Genomic DNA, 25,851 nt, shown 5'->3' on the forward strand with positions numbered 1-25,851 from the left:
AAAATTAGTTTTGGAATATAGATATAGCTTCCAATTATCCCTTTCTTTTCATGGTCCACATCAATAAAAAGGCCAGTACCTGTAATTAGAGCATTTAAAAACAATGGCCAGTGTCTACACAACCATGTATTTCAAGTTCAGATGAGACGTACCAAATCTAGATTACTAACACGTTTTGTACAAAGCGCTTCACAATTATTTACCAGCACGGGGGATTAGCGATACAATCTGCTTTAAGAGTGACAGGATCAAGCAGCTGTTTGTTTATCCAATCCTGTTTTTTTTCCTGCTCATGCGTCTTTGTGGTGGCCCCCGTCCTGAGAGAGCATCAATCACTGTTAACTGACCCTCCGCTGTCCGCCTGTGCTACTAAATAGATCCCCACAATTGAATAGAGCCCCTAAGTGTGTGGTAAATGCTCTCAATGGCTAAATGAATTTGCGGGTTAACTGTCTCTAAAGAGCGTTTCGATAAGGCCAAAATAGCACAACAGCACATACACTACATTGCCAAAAGTATTTGGCCACCTGCCTTTTACTCACATATGAACTTGAAGTGCCATCCAAGGGAAATGTCCAAAATGTTTTTGTGTCCTGTAGCATTCAAAGTTCATTTCACCAAGCCCAACTCCTGAAAAACCAACCCCACATCATAATTCCTCCTCCGCCAAATTTCCCACTCGGCACAATGCAGTACAAAATGTAGCAGACTGGTCCATCAGATTGCCAGATGGAAAAGCGTGATTCGTCACTCCAGAGAACGCGTCTCCACTGCTCTAGAGTCGTGCTTTACACCACCGCATCCCACGCTTTGCATTGGCCTCTGTGATGTATGCCTTAGATGCTGCTGCTCGGCCATGGAAACCCATTCCATGAAGCTCTCTGCGTACTGTACGTGGGCTAATTGGAAGGTCACATGAGGTTTGGAGCTGTTCCTTGTTCTCTGTAAGACTGAAACAAACATGGCGCCGCAAAAATTCCCCATTGGTGATTTTCGGCTTAATTCACTTCAGTTTACAGCGCGTGTTCCTTCCTGCTGTAATGGTGTGGATTTAGGTAAGGATTAATTCCTGTGCCTAGTACTTGCTGAGTGTGTACCGCCAATTAGCCTTGTTACCGAAGGTGCGCAAGTTTTGATTGAAATTTGATTGACACTTTTATTAGTAGATTGCACAGTACAGTACATATTCCGTACAATTGACCACTAAATGGTAACACCCCAATAAGTTTTTAAACTTGTTTAAGTTGGGGTCCACGTTAATCAATGCATGGTAAGTCCCTTTGTGTGTTGCACTTTGATGGCAATAAGAGCAGGACATCAAGTAATGGACCAGAGATGGGGAAATCCTGAATGTAACAGAAGAAAAGAAATCGGATGTGGTGATGATTTTTTTTGTTTGTTTTTTGAGGGGATCCACCCCAAAACTGACTGTGCAGAAAGTCTTTGCACTATGCGCTTCAGCATCCGCTGACCCCTCTCGGTCAGTTTACGTAGCCTACCACTTGGTGGCTGAGTTGCTGTTGTTCCCCAAATTTTTCACTTTTCTTATAATAAAGTTGACGATTGAATATTTAGCAGTGAGGAAATTTCACGACTACATTTTTTGCACAGGTGGCATCCTACGACAGTTTCACGCTGGAAATCACTGAAAGTGGCCCATTCTTTCACAAATGTTTGTAGAAACAGTTTCCATGCCTGAGTGCTTGATTTCATACACAGGGCCAAGTGATTAGGACACCTGATTCTCATCATTTGGATGGGTGGCCAAATACTTTTGGCAATATAGTGTACATTTCATGTAGTGGACAAAACCTGAGCAGTGTTTTACCCAAAAGACAATCCAGCTTTATTTTCCGCATATAGATTTGACTGTACACAGTTCATACCGTTACACAGAAGGCATAAATGAATCATTTCAGTGCTCTCCTTTACATCTTTTGCAAAGACACATGGCAATAATAATAATTATAATAATAATAATAATAAATAGCACTCAGCAAACAAGACCAACACATTGTCAAACTGTACACCATTTACAACAATGCAAAAAATATTGAGGCAGACTTACTATAACGGAAGAAAAACAAATCAACGGATATGGTGATGAGTTTGTTGAGGGGATCAGCCCCGCAAAAAAAAGGAAAGTACAAAATCATATTTTTGATTAATCTCTCTTCGGGTGTCAAAATAAACAAGAAGTGTCAAAGTTTCCAATTAGAAACCTGATTTCTTAGGGGAGCTTGCTAAGACGTCATTAGAGTGTAACCAAATCTCACATTTAATCTTTAAATAATATTTCTGAATATATAAAGTGTCAAAAGAAGCCTTGAGCAACGCAAATAAGTGCAATAAAAAACGTTTTGTTATTATAACAATAATAATAATAATAATAAAATATATTTTTTAAAAGGAGATTAGGACTCCTCCTGAACAGAGATGTTAGCATTATGCTAAAAACATGCTAAACTAGATGGAAAATCTGTAATACTGCTTCCGGTTCAATTTGTCATCACACAGATAAGCACACATTTTTTGCATTCTGTATGAACATATATTCGATTTTTGTATTTCAAGTGGAAAAATAAAAATCCATAAAAGGAAAACAGCACAAAATCCAATATTATGGCAATATTTTAATGAAAATCAACCCTTTTTTTGTTTGTTTTCAAATCTGCCATATATAGTTAAAGTTAAAGTACCAATGATAGTCACACACACACACACACACACACACACACACACACACACACTAGGTGTGGTAAAATTACCCTCTGTATTTGACCCATCCCCATATTCACCACCTGGGAGGTGAGGGGAGCAGTAAGCAGCAGCGGTGGCTCATTTAGGTGATTTTTTATCGTCATTGGTATGACTCGGCGGACACTCTAATTACAATGCCACTAAGCTATGTATATATATATATATATATAAATATATATATATATATATATATATATATATATACATATATATATATATATATATTTATATATATATATATATATATATATATATATATATATATATATATATATATATATATACATACACACACGTTAGGCCAAGAAAAAACACGGAGGCTATTTCATCTTCACAGGTTTCCCTGCTCTTCAGGGGAGTTTATTCCGCTCTACCTTGGTATTGAGCACTGTATAACGGATAAACCATGGTATGTGTATATATACACACACATACGTATATATATATATATATATATATATATATATATATACATACATACGTGTATATATGTATACGTATATATATATATATATATATATACATACGTATATATGTATTCGTGTATATACAGCATATTTGATGTTCAAATTGATAAACTTTTTTTTTTTTTTTCCAAATAATCATTAACTTTAGAATTTGATGCCAGCAACACGTGACAAAGAAGTTGGGAAAGGTGGCAATAAATACTGATGAAGTTGAAAAATGCTCATCAAACACTTATTTGGAACATCCCACAGGTGTGCAGGCTAATTGGGAACAGGTGGGTGCCATGATTGGGTTTAAAAGCAGCTTCCATGAAATGCTAAGTCCTTCACAAACAAGGATGGGGCGAGGGTCACCAATTTGTAAGCAAATTGACGAACCGTTTTAGAACAACATTTCTCAACGAGCTATTGCAAGGAATTTAGGGATTTTACCTTTTCTGTCCGTAAAATCATCAAAGGTTCAGAGAATCTGGAGAACTCACTGAACATAAGCAATGATATTACGGACTTGTGACCCCTCAGGCGGTACTGCATCAAAAACCGACATCAGTGTGTAAAGGATATCACCACATGGGCTCAGGAATAATTCATAAAACCGCTGTCAGTAACTACAATTGGTCGTTACATCTGTAAGTGCAACTTAAAACTCTGCTATGCAAAGCAAAACCCATTAATCAACAACACTCAGGAACGCCGCCGGCTTGGCTGGGCCCGAGCTCGCCTAAGATGGACTGAAGCAAAGTGGAAAAGTGTTCTGTGGTTTGACGAGTCCACATTTCAAATTATATTCTGAAACTGTGGATGTGGTGTCCTCTGGAACAAAGAGGAAAATAACCATCCGGATTGTTATAGGCGCAAAGTTCAAAAGCCAGCATCTGTGATGGTATGGGGGTGTATTAGTGCCCAAGGCATGGGTAACTTACACATCTGTGAAGGCACCATTAATGCTTAACTGGTCCATACAGGTTTTGGAACAAGACATGTTGTCATCCAAGCAACGTTATCATGGACACCCCTGCCTATTTCAGCAAGACAATGCCAAGCCACGTGTTACAACAGCGTGGCTTCGTAGTATAAGAGTGCGGGTACTTTCCTGGCCCGCCTGCAGTCCAGACTTGTCTCCCAAGCGTAAAATACGACAGCAAGAACCCGGACTGTTGAACGACTTAAGCTCTACATAAAACAAGAATGGGAAAGAATTCCACTTTCAAAGCTTCAACAATTAGTTTCCTCAGTTCCCAAACATTTATTGAGTGTTGTTAAAAGAAAAGGGAGTATGGGTTGAAAAGGATTTGCAAATCATTGTATTCAGTTTATATCTACATCTAACACAATTACCCTACTCATATGGAAACAGGGTTTGTATATATATATATATATATATATATATATATATATATATATATATAGTAAAAGTCGAAAAACAGCCCTTTTTTTTATTTGCGTTTCAAAATTGGAAATAAAATGTACGGTGCACGGACCCAAACTGTAGATTGTTGCACAGCATCATTAGTGTGCAGTGCTTTTCTCCCAGCATTCACACAACCCGTAGCTCCTATCTCGATGATGATTGCCATACTTTACATTTGATCCAAAACCTTACAAAAAGGAAGCCCCGGAGTGAAGCGAAAGGTGTCTGTGATGCACCAGCCTGTGCTGATCCCTCTGACACGGAGGCCGGCCGGTTAGACAACAGGCTGACCACACATCTGGCCTCCCAGTAAGTAGGTTGATACTGCAGATAACGCAGATAGAGCTCTGCTTCACTGAGTAGATTACCCAGAGAAGCCCTCGGATCAGACGGGGGAGAACCACACAAAGGCAGAGACCTTTTAATTAAAATGAGAACTTTTGAGGTTTTCATGTTATGCGTCACCATGAATACTGTTTTGTCTGAGCAACACCGTCAGTGTAATCACTCTGTTCCTGGGAAACAACCAGGTAAGAGGTCTAAATCTGGCCTACTGAGTCATTTTGAGGGTGTCTTGCCAAATTTAATACTGTACAAATTCATATTGACCTCTTTCAATTCAATCCTTGATGGTCTGTCAAGTAATTGCTATATTTATGAATGTGGTAACATGGGGCTAAACTCCCCACTCATGGTGTTGCTGTATTACTTAAAATCGCTCTTTTTGGCCCGCGGACCATTGGTATTGGGGGTTTAAATCACCAAAATGACTCCCAAGCGTGGCCATCGCTGCTGCTCACTGCTCCCCTCACTTCCCAGGGGGTGGCACAAGGGGATGGGTCAAATGCAGAGGGTGATTCCACCACACCTTGTGTGTGTGTGTGACTATCAGTGGTACTTTAACTTTTTAAAAGCAGATTTAGTCAAAATGGCCATCCCTATCGTACAAACCCCGTTTCCATTTGAGTTGGGAAATTGTGTTAGATGTAAATATAAACGGAATACAATGATTTGCAAATCCTTTTCAACCCATATTCAATTGAATGCACTACAAAGACAAGATATTTGATGTTCAAACTCATAAACTTTTTTTTCAGAAAATAATTAACTTAGAATTTCATGGCTGCAACACGTGCCAAAGTAGTTGGGAAAGGGCATGTTCACCACTGTGTTACATCACCATGCCGCTTACGTGGAGTGATTCCTCCAGATTCTCTGAACCTTTTGATGATATTATGGACCGCAGATGTTGAAAACCCTAAATTTTTTGCAATTGCACTTTGAGAAACGTTGTTAAATTAGATTAGATTAGATAGTACTTTTTTTATTCCTTCAGGAAAAAAACATTTTCAGCACAATCCCATTCAAGATCAGACAAACATTACAGGGAGACAGAACAGGATCGCTGACGGGTCTGCTGGCTTCCAGCGCCCCTCACCAAAAAGGTGAGATACAGGTAAAAAAGTGGGGGTGAATGGGAGAAAAAAATAAAAGATTAAAATACATTAAAACAAAATAAAATAAAATTGGTCTAAGCCTGGGCCCCTGGAGAGGGGGTCCAGACTGTTCTTAAACTGTTTGACTATTTGCTCACGCAGTTGTGGACAAAGGGATGTACCTCGCCCCATCCTTTCTTGTGAAAGACTGAGCATTTTTTTGTGACGTCACACCTGTGGGATGTTCCAAATAAGTGTTTGATGAGCATTCCTCAACTTTATCAGTATTTATTGCCACCTTTCCCAACTTCTTTGTCACGTGTTGCTGGCATCAAATTCCAAAGTTACTGATTATTTGCAAAATAAAAAATGTTTATCAGTTTGAACTTCAAATATGTTGAATATGGGATGAAAATTACTTGCAAATCATTGTATTCCGTTTATATTTACATTTAACACAATTTCCCAACTCATATGGAAACGGGGTTTGTAGAATGCCGCTTAATACATCCCAGAGCAATATCAAGGTGAATGATTTTCATTTGTAAAAAAAAAAAAAGACTTGCACGTTATCGCCATTTTTTGTCTGTGCGTTTTATGAGAATAAATACTTCAAATAAATAATTTGGCCTGTGGACAGCGATAATGAAATACTGACGCGTTACACATGAAGCCAAGCACCCATAAACACAGAATAAAAACATCAGCACTCATGGACGAGCGAAACATGGACTTTCCCCATAGAAAAAAAAAAACGTCTGTTTTTTTTGTTGTTTTTTTTTTCTTTAACTAAACGCTTGTGCCAGACTTTTTGTAAAATTCTCTCCCAATGCAACACTGTCCCAGCCTTGTGCGTACGTCTCCGTTTTTCTTCCGCTTGTCTAATTCTGCCTTTGTGTCCCGGTGTGCAGCAAGTGGGCGAGGAGAGTAAAGTGCGTGGTCAACGTTAAAAAAAAAAAAGGCTCGTCATGATCGCTCAGAAGCATGCAAGGCGCCTCCGGATCGACACTTGAGCCCCTCACGTTGTTGAGAACGAGGGTGAAGTTGGTACGGTGCACTCGTCGGGGTTCCTTAAGCAGCTGTTTCCTCTTCATCACAAATAGAAACGTGTAAAAAGATGTGTGTGTGTGTGTATGTGTGTGTGTGTGTTTTTTCCTCCCAGTGGTTCAGAACTGGGAATGGTCCATCTCGTCGAGCCAGGACGCAGGGCTTGTGGGGAAGTCGGGGTATCCCGTACTGCTGCCCGTTGAGAGGTCTGAGGCGGGCCCCCCCGCCATGGCCCTCAGGGCCTGTCCAACGCCGCCCGCTCCGCCCTGTGCTCCCAGACTGTCCATGCTGAACGCCAGGTTGTTGAGTAGAGGGGTGTGACCCGGCAGGGAGGCGATGGAGGAGGGCGACTGCGGGAGGCCGTAGGGGCTTCCGGCGCGGATGTCGTGGTACGGCTGCCCCGCCGCGTCCACCGACGAGAAGCCGCCGTTCAGGACCGCGCTGTTTGTTATGTCGCCCACGCTCCCGTAGAGGCCGTTGGCGTGGCCCAGGTCTGACAGCACCTGGTCATCTGCAGGGGAGAGTTGGCTTGAGTCTGCGTTTATTTGGAACATGCATGCGTACAACAAGTTCCGGTTTCTCTATTCCGGTGTTTTTCAACCTTTTTTGAGCCAAGGCACATTTTTTGCGTTGAAAAAATCCGGAGGCACACCACCAGCAGAAATCATTAAAAAACGAAACTCAGTTGAAAGTAAAAAGTCGTTGTCGCAATTGTTGGATGACTTTAAACCAATGGTTCCCAAACTTTTGCAGGCTGGCGCCCCCTTGGCTCCCCAGTGAATTCCTAGCACCCCCCCCACAGACACATATGGAAACAAACACCTCTTTCTTGATATTTGGTATGCTGCGATTTGAAAAGAGAAAGGTTAAACACAAATGTGTATTTCACAAATAAAACCCAATTTAGTAAACCAATTAATTTTTTTAGCAGTTTTAACTGTTTCAGCAACATAGAATGGTAAATAAACATTCCACCAGTAACCTTCATTGTCTCACACTTAATATTAATGGGATGGATGTGCTTGGTGCAGGGACATAAGCTTCTCAACATCAGGCTGGAACTCACTAAGAAGAAGTCGTAGATCCCCGCGGTCAGTAATTTTCAGTCGGTTTCTTTGCTTGGAAAGAAGCAAGGCGACTGCACTGAAGCCCCGTTCTACTAAATTTGATGTTGGGAAGGCAATAAAATACATCTTGACCTTGTTCCACAGCACTTGATAGCAGTCAGAGATTTTTTTTTGTAACCAAAAATCTTGATATTACTTTTTGAACTTTGGCCTTAGCTCAATGTCATTTTGAATTGAAATCAGTTCTTCCTCTGCTACTCCAGTTTCTTCACCGTCGACATTTAGGAATGGATTGATCACCCAGTCTGGTATTTCAAGCAATAAAATGTCCTCAAATCTCTCAGACATGTCTCTGTGCAGTTCATCCAGGTGTGTACAATACACTTGAAGGTCATCGTCTGGTATGCCTTTTTCCTTATCCAATTCAGAGAGGCTTGGGAACTGGTAGAGTGCATGGCGAGCTATGTTTCGTTTGAATAACTGTAACTTGGCGTGTGGTAACCGGACCCTGATGCGTCGTCCACTGACTCGTCCTGCTGCACATGTTGTGTACAAATCGTCAAACAAACGTTCGAACTTCTGACTTCGACTTCGGACTGCCGCCCCCCTACCGCCCCCTTCTTCCTCACCGTCCCCCCAGATCTTTCCACCGCCCCCAGGGGGGCTGTACCGCCCACTTTGGGAACCACTGCTTTAAACCATAACCAACCGTGCATTAATATAGCTCTTGTCTCAAAGTAGGTGGACTGTTACCACCTGCCACATCACGCCGTGACTTATTTGGAGTTGTTTGCTGTTTTCCTTTGTGTAGTGTTTTAGTTTTTGTCTTGTGCTCCTATTTTGGTGGCTTTTTCTATTTTTTTGGTATTTTCCTGTAGCAGTTTCATGTCTTCCTTTAGCAATATTTCCCGCACCTACTTTATTTTAGTAATTGAGAATATTTTATTGTTTTTAATCCTTCTTTGTGGGGACATTGTTCATTGTCAGGTCATGTTCGGATGTACATTGTGGACGCCATCTTTGCTCCACAGTAAGTCTTTGCTGTTGTCCATCATTCTGTTTTTGTTTACTTTGTAGCCAGTTCATTCTTAATTTCGTTCTTCATATTCTTCCCTAAGCTTCAATGCCTTTTGCTTATTTTTGCTTTAAGCATAAGACACCTTTTTAGCTGCACGCTGCCTCCCACTGTTTCTGACATCTACAAAGCAATTATCTACCTGCTGCCACCTACTGATACACGGTTACTCTCCCGAGCTCTAGACAGGACATCAATTGCAGACTATAATTAATGGTCTCCAAAAATATTTTTAACCCAAATAGGTGAAACTAGATAATCTCCCACGGCACACCGGATTGTGTCCCATGGCACACCAGACTGCGTCTCACGGCACAGTGGTTCAAAAACACTGCTCTATTCAACATGTTCAAAAAGGAGTAGGTGTCATGACTTACACTATGGTGTGGTTTGTTTTCCCGTGGTGCAAAGCGACTGAACCGGACACGACGTGAAGGTAATGACATATTTTAATCTTATCTCAAAAAAAAGGAACAAATGAAAGGCGCTCGCAGAGGAGGTACAAAAACTTGGCTATGAAAACTAAAACTTGCACTAAGGCAAAACTATGGACAACAAAAACAAAAACACTTCCTGTGACTGAGAAAGAGCATGGATCATCGGCATGGGTGTGTAGGAGGTGATGTCGCCAGGCTGACTGTCTGGCAACTACAGGCTTAAATAGTGCTGTGGCGCTTGAAAACAGGTGCGTGAGTTCAAATGGATCAGGTGTGTGAGTCGTGAGGACAGGTGAACTGATTGGTAGGCATGGAAACAAAACAATGGAGTGAAAAAACAGGAACTGATGGAGTCTTGCAGTAATCTAACAAATAAAGAAAACATGATCACAAAGACATGACAGTAGGAAGAAGCAGAGGTTATTCAATCCTACCCCTTTTCTTTTACATAGCAGTTAAAACTAAAACTTTTGTTCACTTCCTGTTCTCAATTTATTCAAAATATCCATAAGTAATAACGTTAAAAATACATGAAGTGAAGTAAGTTATATTTAATATGGTGAGATAAGTAAGATTATCTAAAAAATGAATGGATGGTCGGAATTAATTCAGAATGTTTATCATGGACTAACCATCCAAAATGTCATATCTTGTGATCATGTTCCGTTTGTTTTTGACTCCATTAGTTCCTGTTTTTTGATGCACCCTTGTTTGTTTTGGTAGCCATGGTAGCATGATTTTAACCTGCTGCTGGTGTTCGGACACTCGCACCTGTTATCAATCATGACACAACTATTTAAGCCTGTAGTTGCCAGGTAGTCAGCCTGGCCACATTACACCTGATAATCGAATGATTACGCGGTGCATGCCATAGTGCTCATGTCATTGCTCTGTTGTTTTTTTTTACTTTTTCATGTCCATAGTTCAGGCTATGTGTATACGTTTTTTGTTCCTAGCTAAGTTTGCGTTACTTCGGTAACACACATATTAAAATTGGAACGAAACAGAGAAGTTCGCGTCTCCGCCTGGTGCGCGCTTTTGGTTTGTTCTTTTGATAGATCAATTAAATCATGTCATTGCCTTCACGCCTTGTCCAGTCCATCCACTTTTCATTCTGGGAAAACAAACCGCTCCATAGTCCTAGTCCTGACAGTAAACACTATAAGTTTGAAGAGTTTCTTGAAATGGATTATATTAGTACATTGTTTGATTTCTTTGCTTAATCCATTCCATCATTTAATTCCATATACTGATATACTGAAGGTTTTAAGTGTTGTACATGCGTACAAATGTTGTAAATTACATTATAAATAACATTATATTTCTCCTCTTTTGTTAAGTAAAAGAAATGATCGCTGATTTTTTTACAGCTAAATCTGTATATATCATTAATACACACATACTAATTGGCCCCCAGACACATTTCTTCTTTCAATGTGGCCTCCGCGTCAAAATGTTTGCCCAGCTCTAGATTACAGCATCTCTTTCTCTATTTACAGCAGGGGTCTCAGACACGTGGCCCACGGGCCAATTGAGGCCCGCGAGATGTTATTCTGCGGACCCCCCCTTAATATGAAAGTTAAATGTTAGTGCGGCCCGTGAGTTTTATATGAATGCATTGCAAAAAGTCAGTGTTCAGAAACAAGAAAAAAAATATACAAAAATTAGGGGTATTTAATTTGAACTAAGCAAAATTATCTGCCAATGAACAAGAAAAAATGGCTTGTCAAGACTTTCCAAAACAAGTAAAATTAGCTAACCTCAATGAACCCAAAAATCCCTCAAAATAAGTATAACAACTGTACTACTATATGAGTACGTATTTTCTATTGTTTCATTGAAAATAAAACATAAAATTCCATTTGGCTGTCATCTGTTTTAATTATGAGACACAATTGTGTCAAAGTCATGACTTTTTTTTTTTTTAACATAGTTGTAAATAAGAAATTATTACTTTAAAAAAGTTGTTTTTATTATTGTCAGTGTTGATGACACAGCTTTGCAACAGTTGATATTCTAGTGCCAAGCATGTTTTACTCAACATAGGTCATAAAATCTCAGCAACAAGCTGTAATATCTTACCCTTAAAACAAAAAACACTAACATAACATCTGCTTGGTGAGAAAAATTATCTTATCAGATAGAAAATAAGCAATTATCACCCTTATTTGAGATATTTTAATCTTACTTAGATTTCAGTTTTTGCAGTGTGGCGCTTGACAGCGTTGTGTGCGGAGCTGAAGGAATCTACCAATCACGGTGTGGTATGTGGCTCTCGAGGGCCGAACTTTGACGTCACTTGCGTGAAGCAAGCAGAGGAACATTTTGCCGCTTTTCCACGAGACCCGCACGCGCTCTTCCTCCCTTGCTCGCCCGCCTGCTCGCTCTCTCACTGCAAAAACTGAAATCTAAGTAAGATTAAATATCTCAAATAAGGGTGATATTTGCTTATTTTCTGTCTGATAAGATAATTCTTCTCACTAAGCAGATTTTATGTTAGGGTTTTACTTGTTTACTTGTTTTAAGTGTTTTGGTGCTAAATGATCTCAGTAAGATATTACAGCTTGTTGTCGACATTTTATGACCTACTGTATATTGAGTAAAACATGCTTGAAACTATTTTTGTTCAAATGTCCGAAACACACCCAGCAATGGTGCACAGGAAAGCGGAGAAGAAGAGGAGAAAAGGCGGCCAAAATGTTCAAAAGTCCCAATTGTGTCTAAAATATCTCCCTAGGTTCCAGTCTCACGGGTCAAGTCCCGGGATGCAAAAAATGTCCAAAACGCACCCAGCAAAGTCCCACGGGAAGTGGGAGAGAAAAGTTAGAAAAGTCGGCAAAAGTCCCCAAAATTTTCTATATACCTACCCAGGTTCGAATCCTACTCGAACCCGGGTGGGATTTCTGAACATTTTACCGACTTTTCTCACTCTTCTCCCCGCCTTCCCGTGGGACTTTGCTGGGCGCATTCTGGACATTTTGGACATCCCGGGACTTACGCGGCCATACATAAGATTTTATGTTAGAGTGTTTTACTTGTTTTAAGGGTTTTGGTCCTAAATGATCTCAGTAAGATATTACAGATTGTTGCTGAGAATTGATGACTTAAAAAATGCTTGAAACTATAATATCAACTGTTGCAAAGCTGTGTCATCAACACTCACAAGTATAAAACCACTTTTTTAAAGTAATCATTTCTTATTTCAAACATGAAAAAAAAAATCATGACTTTGACACAATTGTGTCTCATATTAAAACAGATGACAGCCAAATGGACTTTGCTGTTTTATTTTCAATGAAACAATACAAAAATACGTACTCATATAGTAGTACAGTTATTAGTGATAAAATACTTATTTTAAGGTATTTTTGGGTTCATTGAGGTTACTTGTTTTGGAAAGTCTAGACAAGCCACATTTTCTTGTTCTATTGGCAGATAATTTTGCTTAGTTCAAGTAATATATCCTTAATTTCTGTATTTGTTTTTCTTGTTTTTGAACACTGACTTTTTGCAGTGCTCTCTCTCAAGCTCTCTCTGTCACTGTCTCTCTCCTCCGGCGCCGCTGTAGACCGGGGAGACGAGCGGCCCGGCAGCTTCCGAAGCACTCCGCCGAAGGACCGAGCGCAAAATTGTGGTGCACCGGACCCCAGCGCTGACACTTCAACAGAGAGTCGCTGGGCGAATCGGATGCGTAACACGTTAGTCATGATGTTAGCCCGTTCGGGGCTAATTGTGCTACCGTAACTGTAAACTCTATAGAGTACTCATAAGAACATTCTAGCTGCCGACATGGTGACATACAAGCTTCACCGGGGCTACCGCGCATGCTCGTCACAACTGTTGCATGCTGGGTAGTGTAGTTCTTATATTCCCTAGCTCATAACATTACAGTAAGTGAAGTGAATTATATTTATATAGCGCTTTTCTCTAGTGACTCAAAGCGCTTTACATAGTGAAACCCAATATTTAAGTTCCATTTAAAGCAGTGTGAGTGGCACTGGGAGCAGGTGGGTAAAGTGTCTTGCCCAAGGACACAACGGCAGTAACTAGGATGGCGGAAGCGGGGATCGAACCTGGAACCCTCAAGTTGCTGGCACGGTCGATCTACCAATCGAGCTATACCGCCCCAAGTAAGTATGTGTATACTTTGTTGCTGACTGGAGAAATGGAATTATTATTGTTATTACCTATGACTTATTTATTTACTTAATACGCCTCCGCTTGGGATGGTTTCCTGCTGGCTCCGCTGTGAACGGGACTCTCGCTGCTGTGTTGGATCCGCTTTGGACTGGACTCTCGCGACTGTGTTGGATTCATTATGGATTGAACTTTCACAGTATCATGTTAGACCCGCTCGACATCCATTGCTTTCCTCCTCTCTAAGGTTCTCATAGTCATCATTGTCACCGACGTCCCACTGGGTCATTATTGTCAACGATGTCCTACTGGGTGTGAGTTTTCCTTGCCCTTATGTGGGCCTACCGAGGATGTCGTAGTGGTTTGTGCAGCCCTTTGAGACACTAGTGATTTAGGGCTATATCAGTAAACATTGATTGATTGATTGATTTTGTTTCATTGATATTTTGATTTGATTTTGTGTTGAAAATAATAATAAAGACATGCAAACTCCACACAGAAAGATCCCGAGCCCGGGATTGAACCCAGGACTACTCAGGACCTTCTTATTGTGAGGCAGACGCACTAACCCCTGCTCCACTGTGCTGTCTTTATATTCCATCCATTTTCTATCGCTTATTCCCTTTGGGGTTACGGGGGGCTCTGCTGCCTATCTCAGCTACAATCGGGCGGAAGGCGGGGTACACCCAGGACAAGTCACCACCTCATCGCAGTGTCTTTATATTTATAACACAGTTGAATATTATTATTACATTATTTTATATTTTACCATGATAAATGAGGCTCCGCCCCTCCTGTTTACACCGACTGCATGTCCCTCAGTGTCATGTCTTTGAGATCATGTTTTGTTTGGTTATGTTCTGTTGGTTTTTGGACTCTTTGTGCACTCTTGTTTTGTCACCATGACATCTATTAGTTTCACCAGTCATGTGTTCGGATTCACGCACCTGTTGCTAATCATGTCTGTATTATTTAAGCTTGTAGTTGCCAGGCGTGTCATGTCATTGTGATCATGTTTTGTTTGGTTATGTTGTGTTGTTTTTTTGACTCTTTGTGCACTCTTGTTTTGTCACCATGACAACCATTAGTTTCACCTGTCATGTGTTCGGATTCACACACCTGTTACTAATCAGGTCTGTATTTTTTAAGCTTGTAGTTGCCAGTCAGTCGGCCAGGCGTCATACTCTACACTCCGGTTATGACTATCCTCAGTACTCTGAGTTTGCTGTTCATGCCCTGCCAAGTAAGTTTTGTTTCATGTCCATAGTTTCTGCCCATGTGTAACTTTTGTTTTCAAGCCACAATTTTTTTGGTTCATGTTTCATGTCCTCAGTCTGCAGCTTTTACGTGCATTTGGCACGCTCACCTCCGGGTTGTTTTTTTGTTTCCTTAGTCAAGTTGTTTTGCCTCTGCTTTGAGCGCCTTTTGTTTGGTACTTTTTGAGTAAAAAAATTAAATATGTCTTTACCTTCACGACAGTTCCTTTGCATTCCGGGAAAACAAACCATACCACAGTCCCCTTTACGACACTCCGTTATACAAATATTAAGAGTTTAAGCCAGACCTTGGCAAATAAAGGCCCGTTAAGCTTTTCAATCTGGCCCATCAGGCATTCCCAAATAGTTATTTTAGATCTTTAAGATGCAAACTGTAGCCGCCATTATGATGTGCAGTGATGTCTTCAAATGGCCGTGAGTCTTGAACTACACAAAGTATTACAATGCTTGGAATCTGCGCTTTTGCATGATATACTAGTTACTATGGTAATCTAATTAGTTACTATGGCAAGGCACAAAGCAGTGTGGGTGGGGAGCGTTTCCACAGATTGTTTCCAGAGCCTGAAATGTGGGTGTCAGGGACTGACAGGGAAAGTTCTAAAGCTTAGTGATACATCAGATATATCAGATTATAGGTGGGTTTATTTTATTTTACCCTTTGCATTCATATTTTGCTGTGTTTGTTGCATTTTTGTTACGTTTTGCTAGATTGTAAAATATGTCGATCAAGAGAGGGTGTGACGTTCATATGTTGTCAATATTCAGTGTTTTATCATTCATAGTTAATATTGTAAATCCCCAATTTTTCAATTTCATGTACATTCTTAGTGTCTCATTCATTAAAAAAATTTAAATTTCAATTCTGTTTTTTAAGGTGGTCTGTCATAACGTTTTTAGCATCCAATCAGACATTATTGTGACGTTTTGTATTAGTGTTCCTAAAAATAGATATACCGGCCCACAGACACATTTTTTTTTCTCTAAATTTGGCCCCCCGAGTCAAAATAATTCCCCAGGCCTGCTCTATTGTAACTCACTACCGGATCATTGAAGAATATTGGCTTGACCTATTATTATTTGTGTAACTGTTATATTCCTGCATCATGCCTCCATTTATTTACAGGTCACCACAACAAAGCATAAAAATAATACCTGCACTGTTTGAACGGAGATCTGCTTTGTCAAATCAATTCATTTTAACCCTCTTCTTACTACCGTATTTTTCGGACTATAAGTCGCCGTTTTTTTTCATAGTTTGGCCGGGGGTGCGACTTATACTCAGGAGCGACTTATGTGTGAAATTATTAACACAATACCGTAAAATATCAAATAATATTATTTAACTCATTCATGTAAGAGACTAGATGTATAAGATTTCATGGGATTTATCGATTAGGAGTGACAGATTGTTTGGTAAACGTATAGCATGTTCTATATGTTATAGTTAGTATTTGAGTGACTCTTACCATAATATGTTACGTTAACATATCAGGCACCTTCTCAGTTGGTTATTTATGCGTCATATAACGTACACTTATTCAGCCTGTTGTTCACTATTCTTTATTTATTTTAAATTGCCTTTCAAATGTCTATTCTTGGTGTTGGGTTTTATCAAATAAATTTCCCCCAAAAATGCGACTTATACTCCAGTGCGATTTATAAATGTTTTTTTACTTCTTCATTATGCATTTTCCGCAGGTGCGACTTATATTCCGGAGCGAATTGTACTCCAAAAAATGCGGTATTTTGGTGATGAAAGTTGGAGACCCCTGATCTCTATTAGTAAAGAATTAACTATTAGTTTTTCTTTGGCTTTTTTGTATTTTTTTGTGATGATAAAGCGTAAAAGTGACAATAACTGCGACATATGAACAATACAGTCAATACAAAAACAAATGTAAGCGTAATAATTCCAGCAATACTTATAAAATAACACTTGTTCACAATATTGGTATGCAAGCAACTCTCAGTTCCCACTTATTTACTTCTGAGGGTGATTTGAGTTACTTTACTTTGTTCATCTCTTTATACTTGTCTATTTATCAAAATGTAGCATTCCTAGTTGACTTTTATTTATTGTATTTGATAGACAAATACAGTACTGGCCAAAAGTTTGGACACATCTTCTCATGTTATTGTGTTTTCTTTATTTGTCACTGAAGGCATCAAAACTATAAATGAACACATGTGGAGTTATGTACTTAACAAAAAAGGTCAAATAACTGAAAACATGTTTTATATTCTAGTTTCTTCAAAATAGCCACCCTTTTTCTCTAATTACTGCTTTGCACACTCTTGGCATTCTCTTAAATAAGCTTCGAGCACATCTGTGAAGTGAAAACCATTTTAGGTGACTACCTCTTGAAGCTCATCAAGAGAATGCCAAAAGTGTGCAAAGCAGTAATTAGAGCAAAGGTTGGCTATTTAAAAAAAACTAGATTATAAAACATGTTTTCAGTTATTTCACCTTTTTTTTTTTGTTGAGTACATAACTCCACATGTGTCCATTCGTAGTTTTGATGCCTTCAGTGACAATCTACTAATAGTCATGAAAATAAAGAAAACACATTGAAACATAAAATAATACGTATAATTATATCCATCCATCCATTTTCTACCGCTTGTCCCGTTCGGGGTAGCGGGGGGTTGCTGGAGCCTATCTCAGTTGCATTCGGGCGGAAGGCGGGGTACACCCTGGACAAGTCGCCACCTCATCGCAGACGTATAATTATATATTAATTAGAATTATAATATATATATATATATGTAGGGCCTGCGGTGAGGTAGCGACTTGTCCAGGGTGTACACCGCCTTACGCCCGAATGCAGTTGAGCACCCCTGCGACCCCAAATGGGATAAGCAGTAGAAAATGGATGGATGGATGATATATAAATAGCCTTTGAATAAAGTAGTACACATGTATAATATATGTTATTTACTTAGGTGCAGGTGAATTAATCCTACCATCGTTAATAATACAAGTAAATGTATTTCATTAGTGTAATTCAAAATTAAAAAGATAGATTCACAACACACATACGTGTATTTCTTTATGTGTTTAATAATTTTAATAATAACTGAAAGCTAATAAAACCTCAGGTAAGATTAGTAAAATTGTCAAAAAGTTCTGTATTTTGCTAATCAGCAAATCAAGTGCAAACACTTGAATTGAAAAATTAAAAAAAACTTTTGCACATCTATGACCTGCTTACGTATATATATTATATGTAGTATAGGAACAGTCATGTTGTCATACAAATACGAATCAGTTTCCGCAAAGTTGGAAGCATACAAATATCTCAAGTTTTGTATGCAAACCATGCATAAAACATGCAGTACATACTATGTAGTACTACATACTGTGTAGTACTGAATGTACAATAGCACAGGTATTAAACTCAAGTCCCTGGGGCCAGATGTGGCCTGCCACTTCATTTTATTTAGCCCTAAAAAAATCTGCGGTCCTCACCAAGTTTTTCCTTGCCCTTATGTGGGATCTGGACCGAGGATGTCATTGTGGCTTCTGCAGCCCTTTGAGATACTTGTGATTTAGGGCTATATAAACAAACATTAATTGATTGATTGATGATATAACTTTTCTTGCTAAACATATTCTTTCTTTCTATTTTGAGAGATAAAAAAATATATGTACTCCATGTAATTGCAAATTATGTTAACTTAAATATTGTCTAATTATGCAAAAATATATGATCAAACATTCAAAACCATTTATAAAATAGAAATAAATAATAATACAATGATTTTAAAACAAGTTATCCATCAAATGTAAAAGTAGCAATAGATTTCATGATAAAATTGTTGTTTTATCATTTTCCCTACCTTCTCCTTTTTTATTGTGATGTCTGTTACCTTCAGCTCATTAGTCCCCAGCGAGGGGCGGACACTAAGGCACACATGCAACCAATTTCAACCTAGGAGTAGTTAAGCTTGTCACTGACCGCTTTGTCTTGCCGGTTATTGTCTCCTGAACCTCCCACGTGCTGCTTCTCTTTGTCAGTCCTGGTACGTTGTCACTCCTTATTCCTGTAATCCCTCACCTCTTTATGTTTGTTTTCTAGCCTCCCTGAGGCAAACAGAATTCTTCGTTGGACTTTCTGCCGTGCTCATTGCGCCCTGGCCTTTTCCCCTGCCGACCACTGAGGAACCTGTTTTTGTATTCATGGTGTGCACTTCTTCCCCATCACTTTTTGGACTCATTAAATTGTTTCACTTTTTTTAATTTAACGTTGCCTCCTGTCTCTGCATCCTGGGGTCACCTCCTTGATCAATTCCTAATAAAAAATTGTGAAATTTACTGTGTTTTTTTCAGCATTTTTCTCTAAATGAAAAAAAACAGTACTTGTTTTACTGTTATAAAGTGTGGAGCCGTTTTGGCATTTACAGTAATACACAAAAAAATCTACAGTTGTTGATTTTGCTGTAAAAAACAAACAAACGAACAAGCATGCCCACCAGTCACCACCGGTCCACTACACAAGCTTAAATCCATGCTAGTTTTGTTTTTCTTTTCCACAGCCATTTAAAGTCCGGTGTGCGTTTCTTTAAAATGCCACCAAAGGGCAAGGGTGGCGGCAAGGGATTCAAAGAAGCTGCGTCAGGAAGTGCAGATGCTGAGAAGAAAGATAAAGCATCTAAAGGAGGCACTGCTGTCAAGATGCCTTACATCAGGGGTCTCAGACACGCGGGCCCATTGCGGCCGGCAAGACGTTATTTTGCGGCCCCCACCTTCATATGAAAGTTTAATGTTAGTGTGGCCCGCTAGTTTTGTATGAATGGCGCTTGACCGTGTTCCGTGCGGAGCTGAAGGAATATACCAATCACGGTGTGGTATGTGGCTCTCGAGGGCCGAACATTGACGTCACTTGCGTGATGCAAGCAGAGAACCCCCTCCACCACCCTTCTCCCTCCCATTTGCTCCAGACAGACGATTTTTGTTATTTGGGTCCAAAATGGCTCTATGAATGTTCTGAGTTGCCTACACCTGCATTAGTGGAAAAGCGGCAAATGAGTGAAAGCGACAGAGATATTGCCATGGAGACGAAGGTTTTCTAACGTGCCTGGCTGCAGTCGCACCGCAACATCTGTCTGTCAGTAATAACAGTCCCCGATAACCTGGACCAATTGAAACTGTTATTTTTATTTTTATTTATTTTTTATTTGCATTGCCTCACATTTCTTAACCCTCATTTTGTACATTTATATTTTGATTTGATTTTGTGTTGAACATAAAAAATACATTTAAAAAGCTTTTTTTAAGAAATATTTTCTTGCGGCCCAACCTCACTCAGACTTTGCATCCAGTGGCCCCCAGGTAAATTAAATTTGAGACCCTTGCCTTACATCCTCTGTGAGAAACACGGACAATGTATGGAGGTGATAGAGAAACTGAAGGAGTTTGCTTCAGCCAAGGAGCATCGCAATACAGCAAAGACAAGGAGTAAGACAACCTCATGCATGCTTGATAGTTGATAAAAGCCCCTTTAACAGATGTTTGCAAGCGTGAAGAAGGCCTCACAGACGACTAATGGAGAGCTGCAGCATCGTGGGAATAATAAAGAATAGGAATCCTGCTGGGATAACTTAGGGCTGTGGTCCCTAACCTTCGGGTCGTACAGACACATTAAAGGGGAACTGCATTTTCTGGGGAATTTTATACTATCGTTCACTATCTTTATGAAAGTTATGAGGACAGCGTGGTGAAGTTGGGAGAGGGGCCATACCAGCAACCTGAGAGTTCCTGGTTCAATCCCCACCTTCTACCAACCTCGTCACGTCCGTTGTGTCTTTGAGCAAGACACTTCACCCTTGCTCCTGATGGGTCGTGGTTAGGGCCTTGCATGGCAGCTCCCGCCATCAGTGTGTGTGACTGTGTGTGTGTGAATGGGTGAATGTGGAAATAGTGTCCAAGCGCTTCGAGTACCTTGAAGGTAGAAAAGCGCTATACAAGTATAACCCACTTACCATTTAACAAACTGGCAGCACAGGTGCTAAAAATTAACTGCAAATTTGCATTTTTTTTTCAAGGTAAAAAAAGTAATGTAAATTTTACAGTAAAATTCGGGATTTTTTTTTTTTTTACAAAAACCGCAGTAAAATTCGGGATTTAATTTTTTTAACAAAAAACACAGTACTGTTTTCACATTTACAGTAATATACACTACATTTTGAGGTGAAATTATTGCAATTTACCATTTTTTTTTACATTTTGGTTTAAAAAAACCTGTCACGTCCATTGTGTCCTTGAGCAAGACACTTCCCCCTTGCTCCTGATGGGTCGTGGTTAGGGCCTTGCATGGCAGCTTCCGCCATCAGTGTGTGTGTGTGTGTGTGTGTGTGTGTGTGTGTGTGTGTGTGCTTTGAGTACCCTGAAGGTAGAAAAGCGCGATACAAGTATAACCCATTTATCATTTAACAAACTGGCAGCTCAGGTGCTAAAAATTAACTGCAAATTTGCATTTTATTTATCCATCCATCCATTTTCTACCGCTTATTCCCTTTTGGGGTTGCGGGGGGCGCTGGCGCTTATCTCAGCTACAATCGGGCGGAAGGCGGGGTACACCCTGGACAAGTCGCCACCTCATCGCAGGGCCAACACAGATATCTATTCTTACAGTAAAAAAAAGTAATGTATATTTTACAGTAAAATTCGTGATTTAATTTTTTTTTAACAAAAACCGCAGTAGTTTTTACATTTACAGTAATATACACTCAATTTGGAAGTGAAATTATTGCAATTTACCAAGTTTTTTTTACATTTTGGTATAAAAAAACCTTGTCATGTCCATTGTGTCCTTGAGCAAGACACTTCACCCTTGCTCCTGATGGGTCGTGGTTAGGGCCTTGCATGGCAGCTCCCGCCATCAGTGTGTGAATGTGTGTGTGAATGTGGAAATAGTGTCAAAGCGCTTTGAGTACCTTGAAGGTAGAAAAGCACTATACAAGTATAACCCATTTACCATTTAACAAACTGGCAGCAAAGGTGCTAAAAATTAACTGTAACATTGCATTTTTTTTATTTACAGTAAAAAAAAGTAATGTAAATTTTACAGTAAAATTTTGGATTTAATTTTTTTTTAACAAAACCGCAGTTTTTGTTAAAAATGTCACCTCAATTTTGAGGTAAAATTATTGCAATTTACCATATTTTTTTTACAATTTAAAATCGATTTTTTTTTTCAATTCAACACAATTCTTGATTCAAAAACGATTTTTTCCCCCGATTTTAAAATGATTCTCTATTCATTCAATACATAGGATTCAGCAGGATCTACCCCAGTCTGCTGACATGCTAGCAGAGTAGAAGATTTTTGTAAAAAGCTTTTATAATTGTAAAGGACAATGTTTTATCAACTGATTGCAATAATGTAAATTTGTTTTATCTATTAAACGAACAGAAAATATGACTTATTTTATCTTTGTGAAAATATTGTACACAGTGTTTTGTCAAGTTTATGAGATGCGATGCAAGTCTAAGCCACTGTGACACTATTGTTCTTTTTTTATTTTTATAAATGTCTAATGATGATGTCAATGAAGGATTTTTAATCACTGCTATGCTGAAATTATAACTAATATTGATACTGTTGTGGATAACATTCATTTTTGTTTCCCTACTTTTGGTTTGTTCTGTGTCCTGTGTGTGTCTTCTCAATTGCTCTGCTTATTGCAGTTCTGAGTGTTGCTGGGTCAGGTTTTGTTTTGGAATTGAATTGCATTGTTATGGTATTGCTGTGTATTGTTTTGTTGGATTAATAAAAAAATAAAAAATAAAAATAAAAATTGGAAAAAAAAATAAAAAGAGATTTTTTTAAAATGAGAATCGATTCTGAATTGCACGACGTGAGAATCGAGATTCAAATTCGAATCGATTTTTTCCCACACCCCTACTGGTTAGGGCCTTGCATGGCAGCTCCCACCATCAGTGTGTGAATGTGCATGTGAATGAATAGGTGAATGTGGAACTTGTGTCAAAGCAATTTGAGCACCTTGAAGGTAGAAAAGCGCATTTAACAAATTGGCAACTCAGGTGCTAAAAATTAACTGTAAAATTGCATTTTTTTTATTTACAGTAAAAAAAAAAAAAAGTAAATTTTACAGTAAAATTCAGGATTTTTATTTTTTATTTTTTTTACCATAAAAGTCGCAGTACAATTTTTCCATTTACAGTAATAGACACTCAATTTTGAGGTGAAATTATTGCAATTTACGATATTGTTTTTTTACATTTTGGTTTTAAAAAAAGATATATATATTAGAATAGTGTAATAATAGTATTTACTGTGGGGTCAAACGTAACTGCAATATGGCCCTCAGTGAAAACGACTTTTGGTCTGTACTATAGGATGACCGGGGAGCAGTCGTTACCTCTGAAGCTGAGTTCACTGTCACTCAGTCCTGCGTCGTCTGCCGAGCTCTCTTTCTCGACCTTCGACCCCCCTCGGCTGCGTTTAACACTTTTATAGAACTGAGTCCAGCGATGGCGGCCAGCGTCTTTTTTTAGACGCTTTTCTTTTGCTCTGCGGTTCTGGAACCACACCTGAAAAATAAATGGGAATACATGATGATTTGTGATAGTTTCTTATAAAAGTGCATTCAAATGAAGGATAGTAGTATTGATGATGTCATGCACACCTGCACTACTCTCATGTCCAGCCCCGTCTCAGATGAAAGCTGCTCCCTGACGTGTCGCGCAGGCTTGGGGGAGTTCTTGTAGGCACTTTTGAGGGTCTCCAGCTGCTTGGCTGTTATGGTGGTTCTCGGTCGCTTGGTCCCTGCCTCCGAATCATCTTAAAAAGCCAAGCACAAGCAGATGAGGGATTGTTTTTGTCCTTCGTGTTGAGCCTGGTGCACACACTGTGGTCTATGGAGAGAACCTTGTTGTGCATTATTGTCCTTGTGCCACTGTCTTGGCGCACACTGCTGCTTAGGACATAAATCTGACAGGACAACACACTCTTGGGGACTGCAGCGCGCACACACACACACACACACACACACACACACACACTCACACTCACAAGGAAGTGTTGCTTCACTTTACATCCACAATGAGGGCAAACATATTGACATTTATATCAGTGTGTGCTTTTTCACACTACCCTTCTCTTATTTCCCATCCATGCACTTTATTTTGAACTACACTCTTATATGTTTTTTGGATTGTTTTTTTTTGTTATTTGCTGTGAGATATATATATATATATATATATATATATATATATATACAGTGGGGCAAAAAAGTATTTAGTCAGCCACCGATTGTGCAAGTTCTCCCACTTAAAATGATGACAGAGGTCTTTAATTTTCATCATAGGTACACTTCAACTGTGAGAGACAGAATGTGAAAAAAAATCCAGAAATTCACATTGTAGGAATTTTAAAGAATTTATTTGTAAATTATGGTGGAAAATAAGTATTTGGTCAACCATTCAAAGCTCTCACTGATGGAAGGAGGTTTTGGCTCAGAAATCTCACGATACATGACGGATCAATCGTCCTGTCCCCTTAGCAGAAAAACAGCCCCAAAGCATGATGTTTCCACCCCCATGCTTCACAGTAGGTATGGTGTTTTTGGGATGCAACTCAGTATTCTTCTTCCTTCAAACACGACGAGTTGAGTTTATACCAAAAAGTTCTATTTTGGTTTCATCTGACCACATGACATTCTCCCAACCCTCTGCTGTATCATCCATGTATCCATTTTGGTATAAATTCAACTCGTCGTGTTTGGAGGAAGAAGAATACTGAGTTTCATCCCAAGAACACCACACCTACTGTGAAGGCTGGGTCCATGTATCGTGAGATTTTGAGCCCAAACCTCCTTTCATCAGTTAGAGCTTTAAATGGTTGACCAAATACTTATTTTCCACCATAATTAAAAATAAATTATTTAAAAAATTCCTACAATGTGAATTCCTAGATTTTTTTTTTCACATTCTGTCTGAAGTCTACCTATGATGAAAATTACAGACCTCTGTCATCATTTTAAGTGGGAGAACTTGCACAATCGGTGGCTGACTAAATACTTTTTTGCCCCACTGTATGTAAACAGTCGCACTCGAAATGGTTCAACAACATTTTGTAGAAACATTCAGGTGATGACCCTGTATTGTAACATTACAATAAATAAATCAAGGCTATCGAGTGATTAATTTCTTTGAGTCATTTTTGTTTTTAAGTCAGACTATAATCACACTTTTCAATGCAGATTAAATGTGATTAATCACAGTAAATTACTCGCTTGCGTAATTTGAATTGACTTTAAAAAAAGACCCGAATATTTGGACACCGTTAAGATAAAGGACCATGTGTGAGATATATATATATATATATATATATATATATGTATATATATATATATATATATGTATATATATATATATATATATATATATATATATATATATATACATATATACACACACAATGAGTTTTCTGTATTTTCATGACTATTTACATTATACATTGTCACTGAAGGCATCAAAACTACGAATGAACACATGTGGAGTTATGTACTTAACAAAAAAAGGTGAAATAACTGAAAACATGTTTTGTATTCTACTTTCTTCAAAACAGCCACCCGTCGCTCTGATTACTGCTTTGCACACTCTTGGCATTCTCTTGATGAGCTTCAAGAGGTAGTCACCTGAAATGGTTTGTTTTCACTTCACAGGTGTGCTTGAAGCTCACTGAGAGAATGCCAAGAGTGTGCAAAGCC

At 39.0% G+C, this 25,851-nt stretch overlaps 1 protein-coding gene across 1 annotated transcript in view; it reads right to left on the minus strand.

Annotated features, from left to right (window-relative positions):
• Positions 1–3,305: 3,305 nt before the first annotated feature.
• Positions 3,306–25,851, minus strand: part of lhx4 (LIM homeobox 4) — a 37,689-nt gene continuing 15,143 nt past the window's right edge. The window contains exons 4-6 of the mRNA XM_061888291.1: positions 23,767–23,921; positions 23,500–23,671; positions 3,306–7,632 (exon numbers count right to left, since the gene is read on the minus strand). Coding sequence (XP_061744275.1) covers positions 7,241–7,632; positions 23,500–23,671; positions 23,767–23,921 — 719 coding nt within the window. The 3' untranslated portion in view covers positions 3,306–7,240. The remainder of the gene's footprint in view (positions 7,633–23,499; positions 23,672–23,766; positions 23,922–25,851) is intronic.

Source organism: Nerophis ophidion, linkage group LG26, assembly GCF_033978795.1.
Source record: "Nerophis ophidion isolate RoL-2023_Sa linkage group LG26, RoL_Noph_v1.0, whole genome shotgun sequence".
Taxonomy (NCBI): Eukaryota; Metazoa; Chordata; class Actinopteri; order Syngnathiformes; family Syngnathidae; genus Nerophis; species Nerophis ophidion.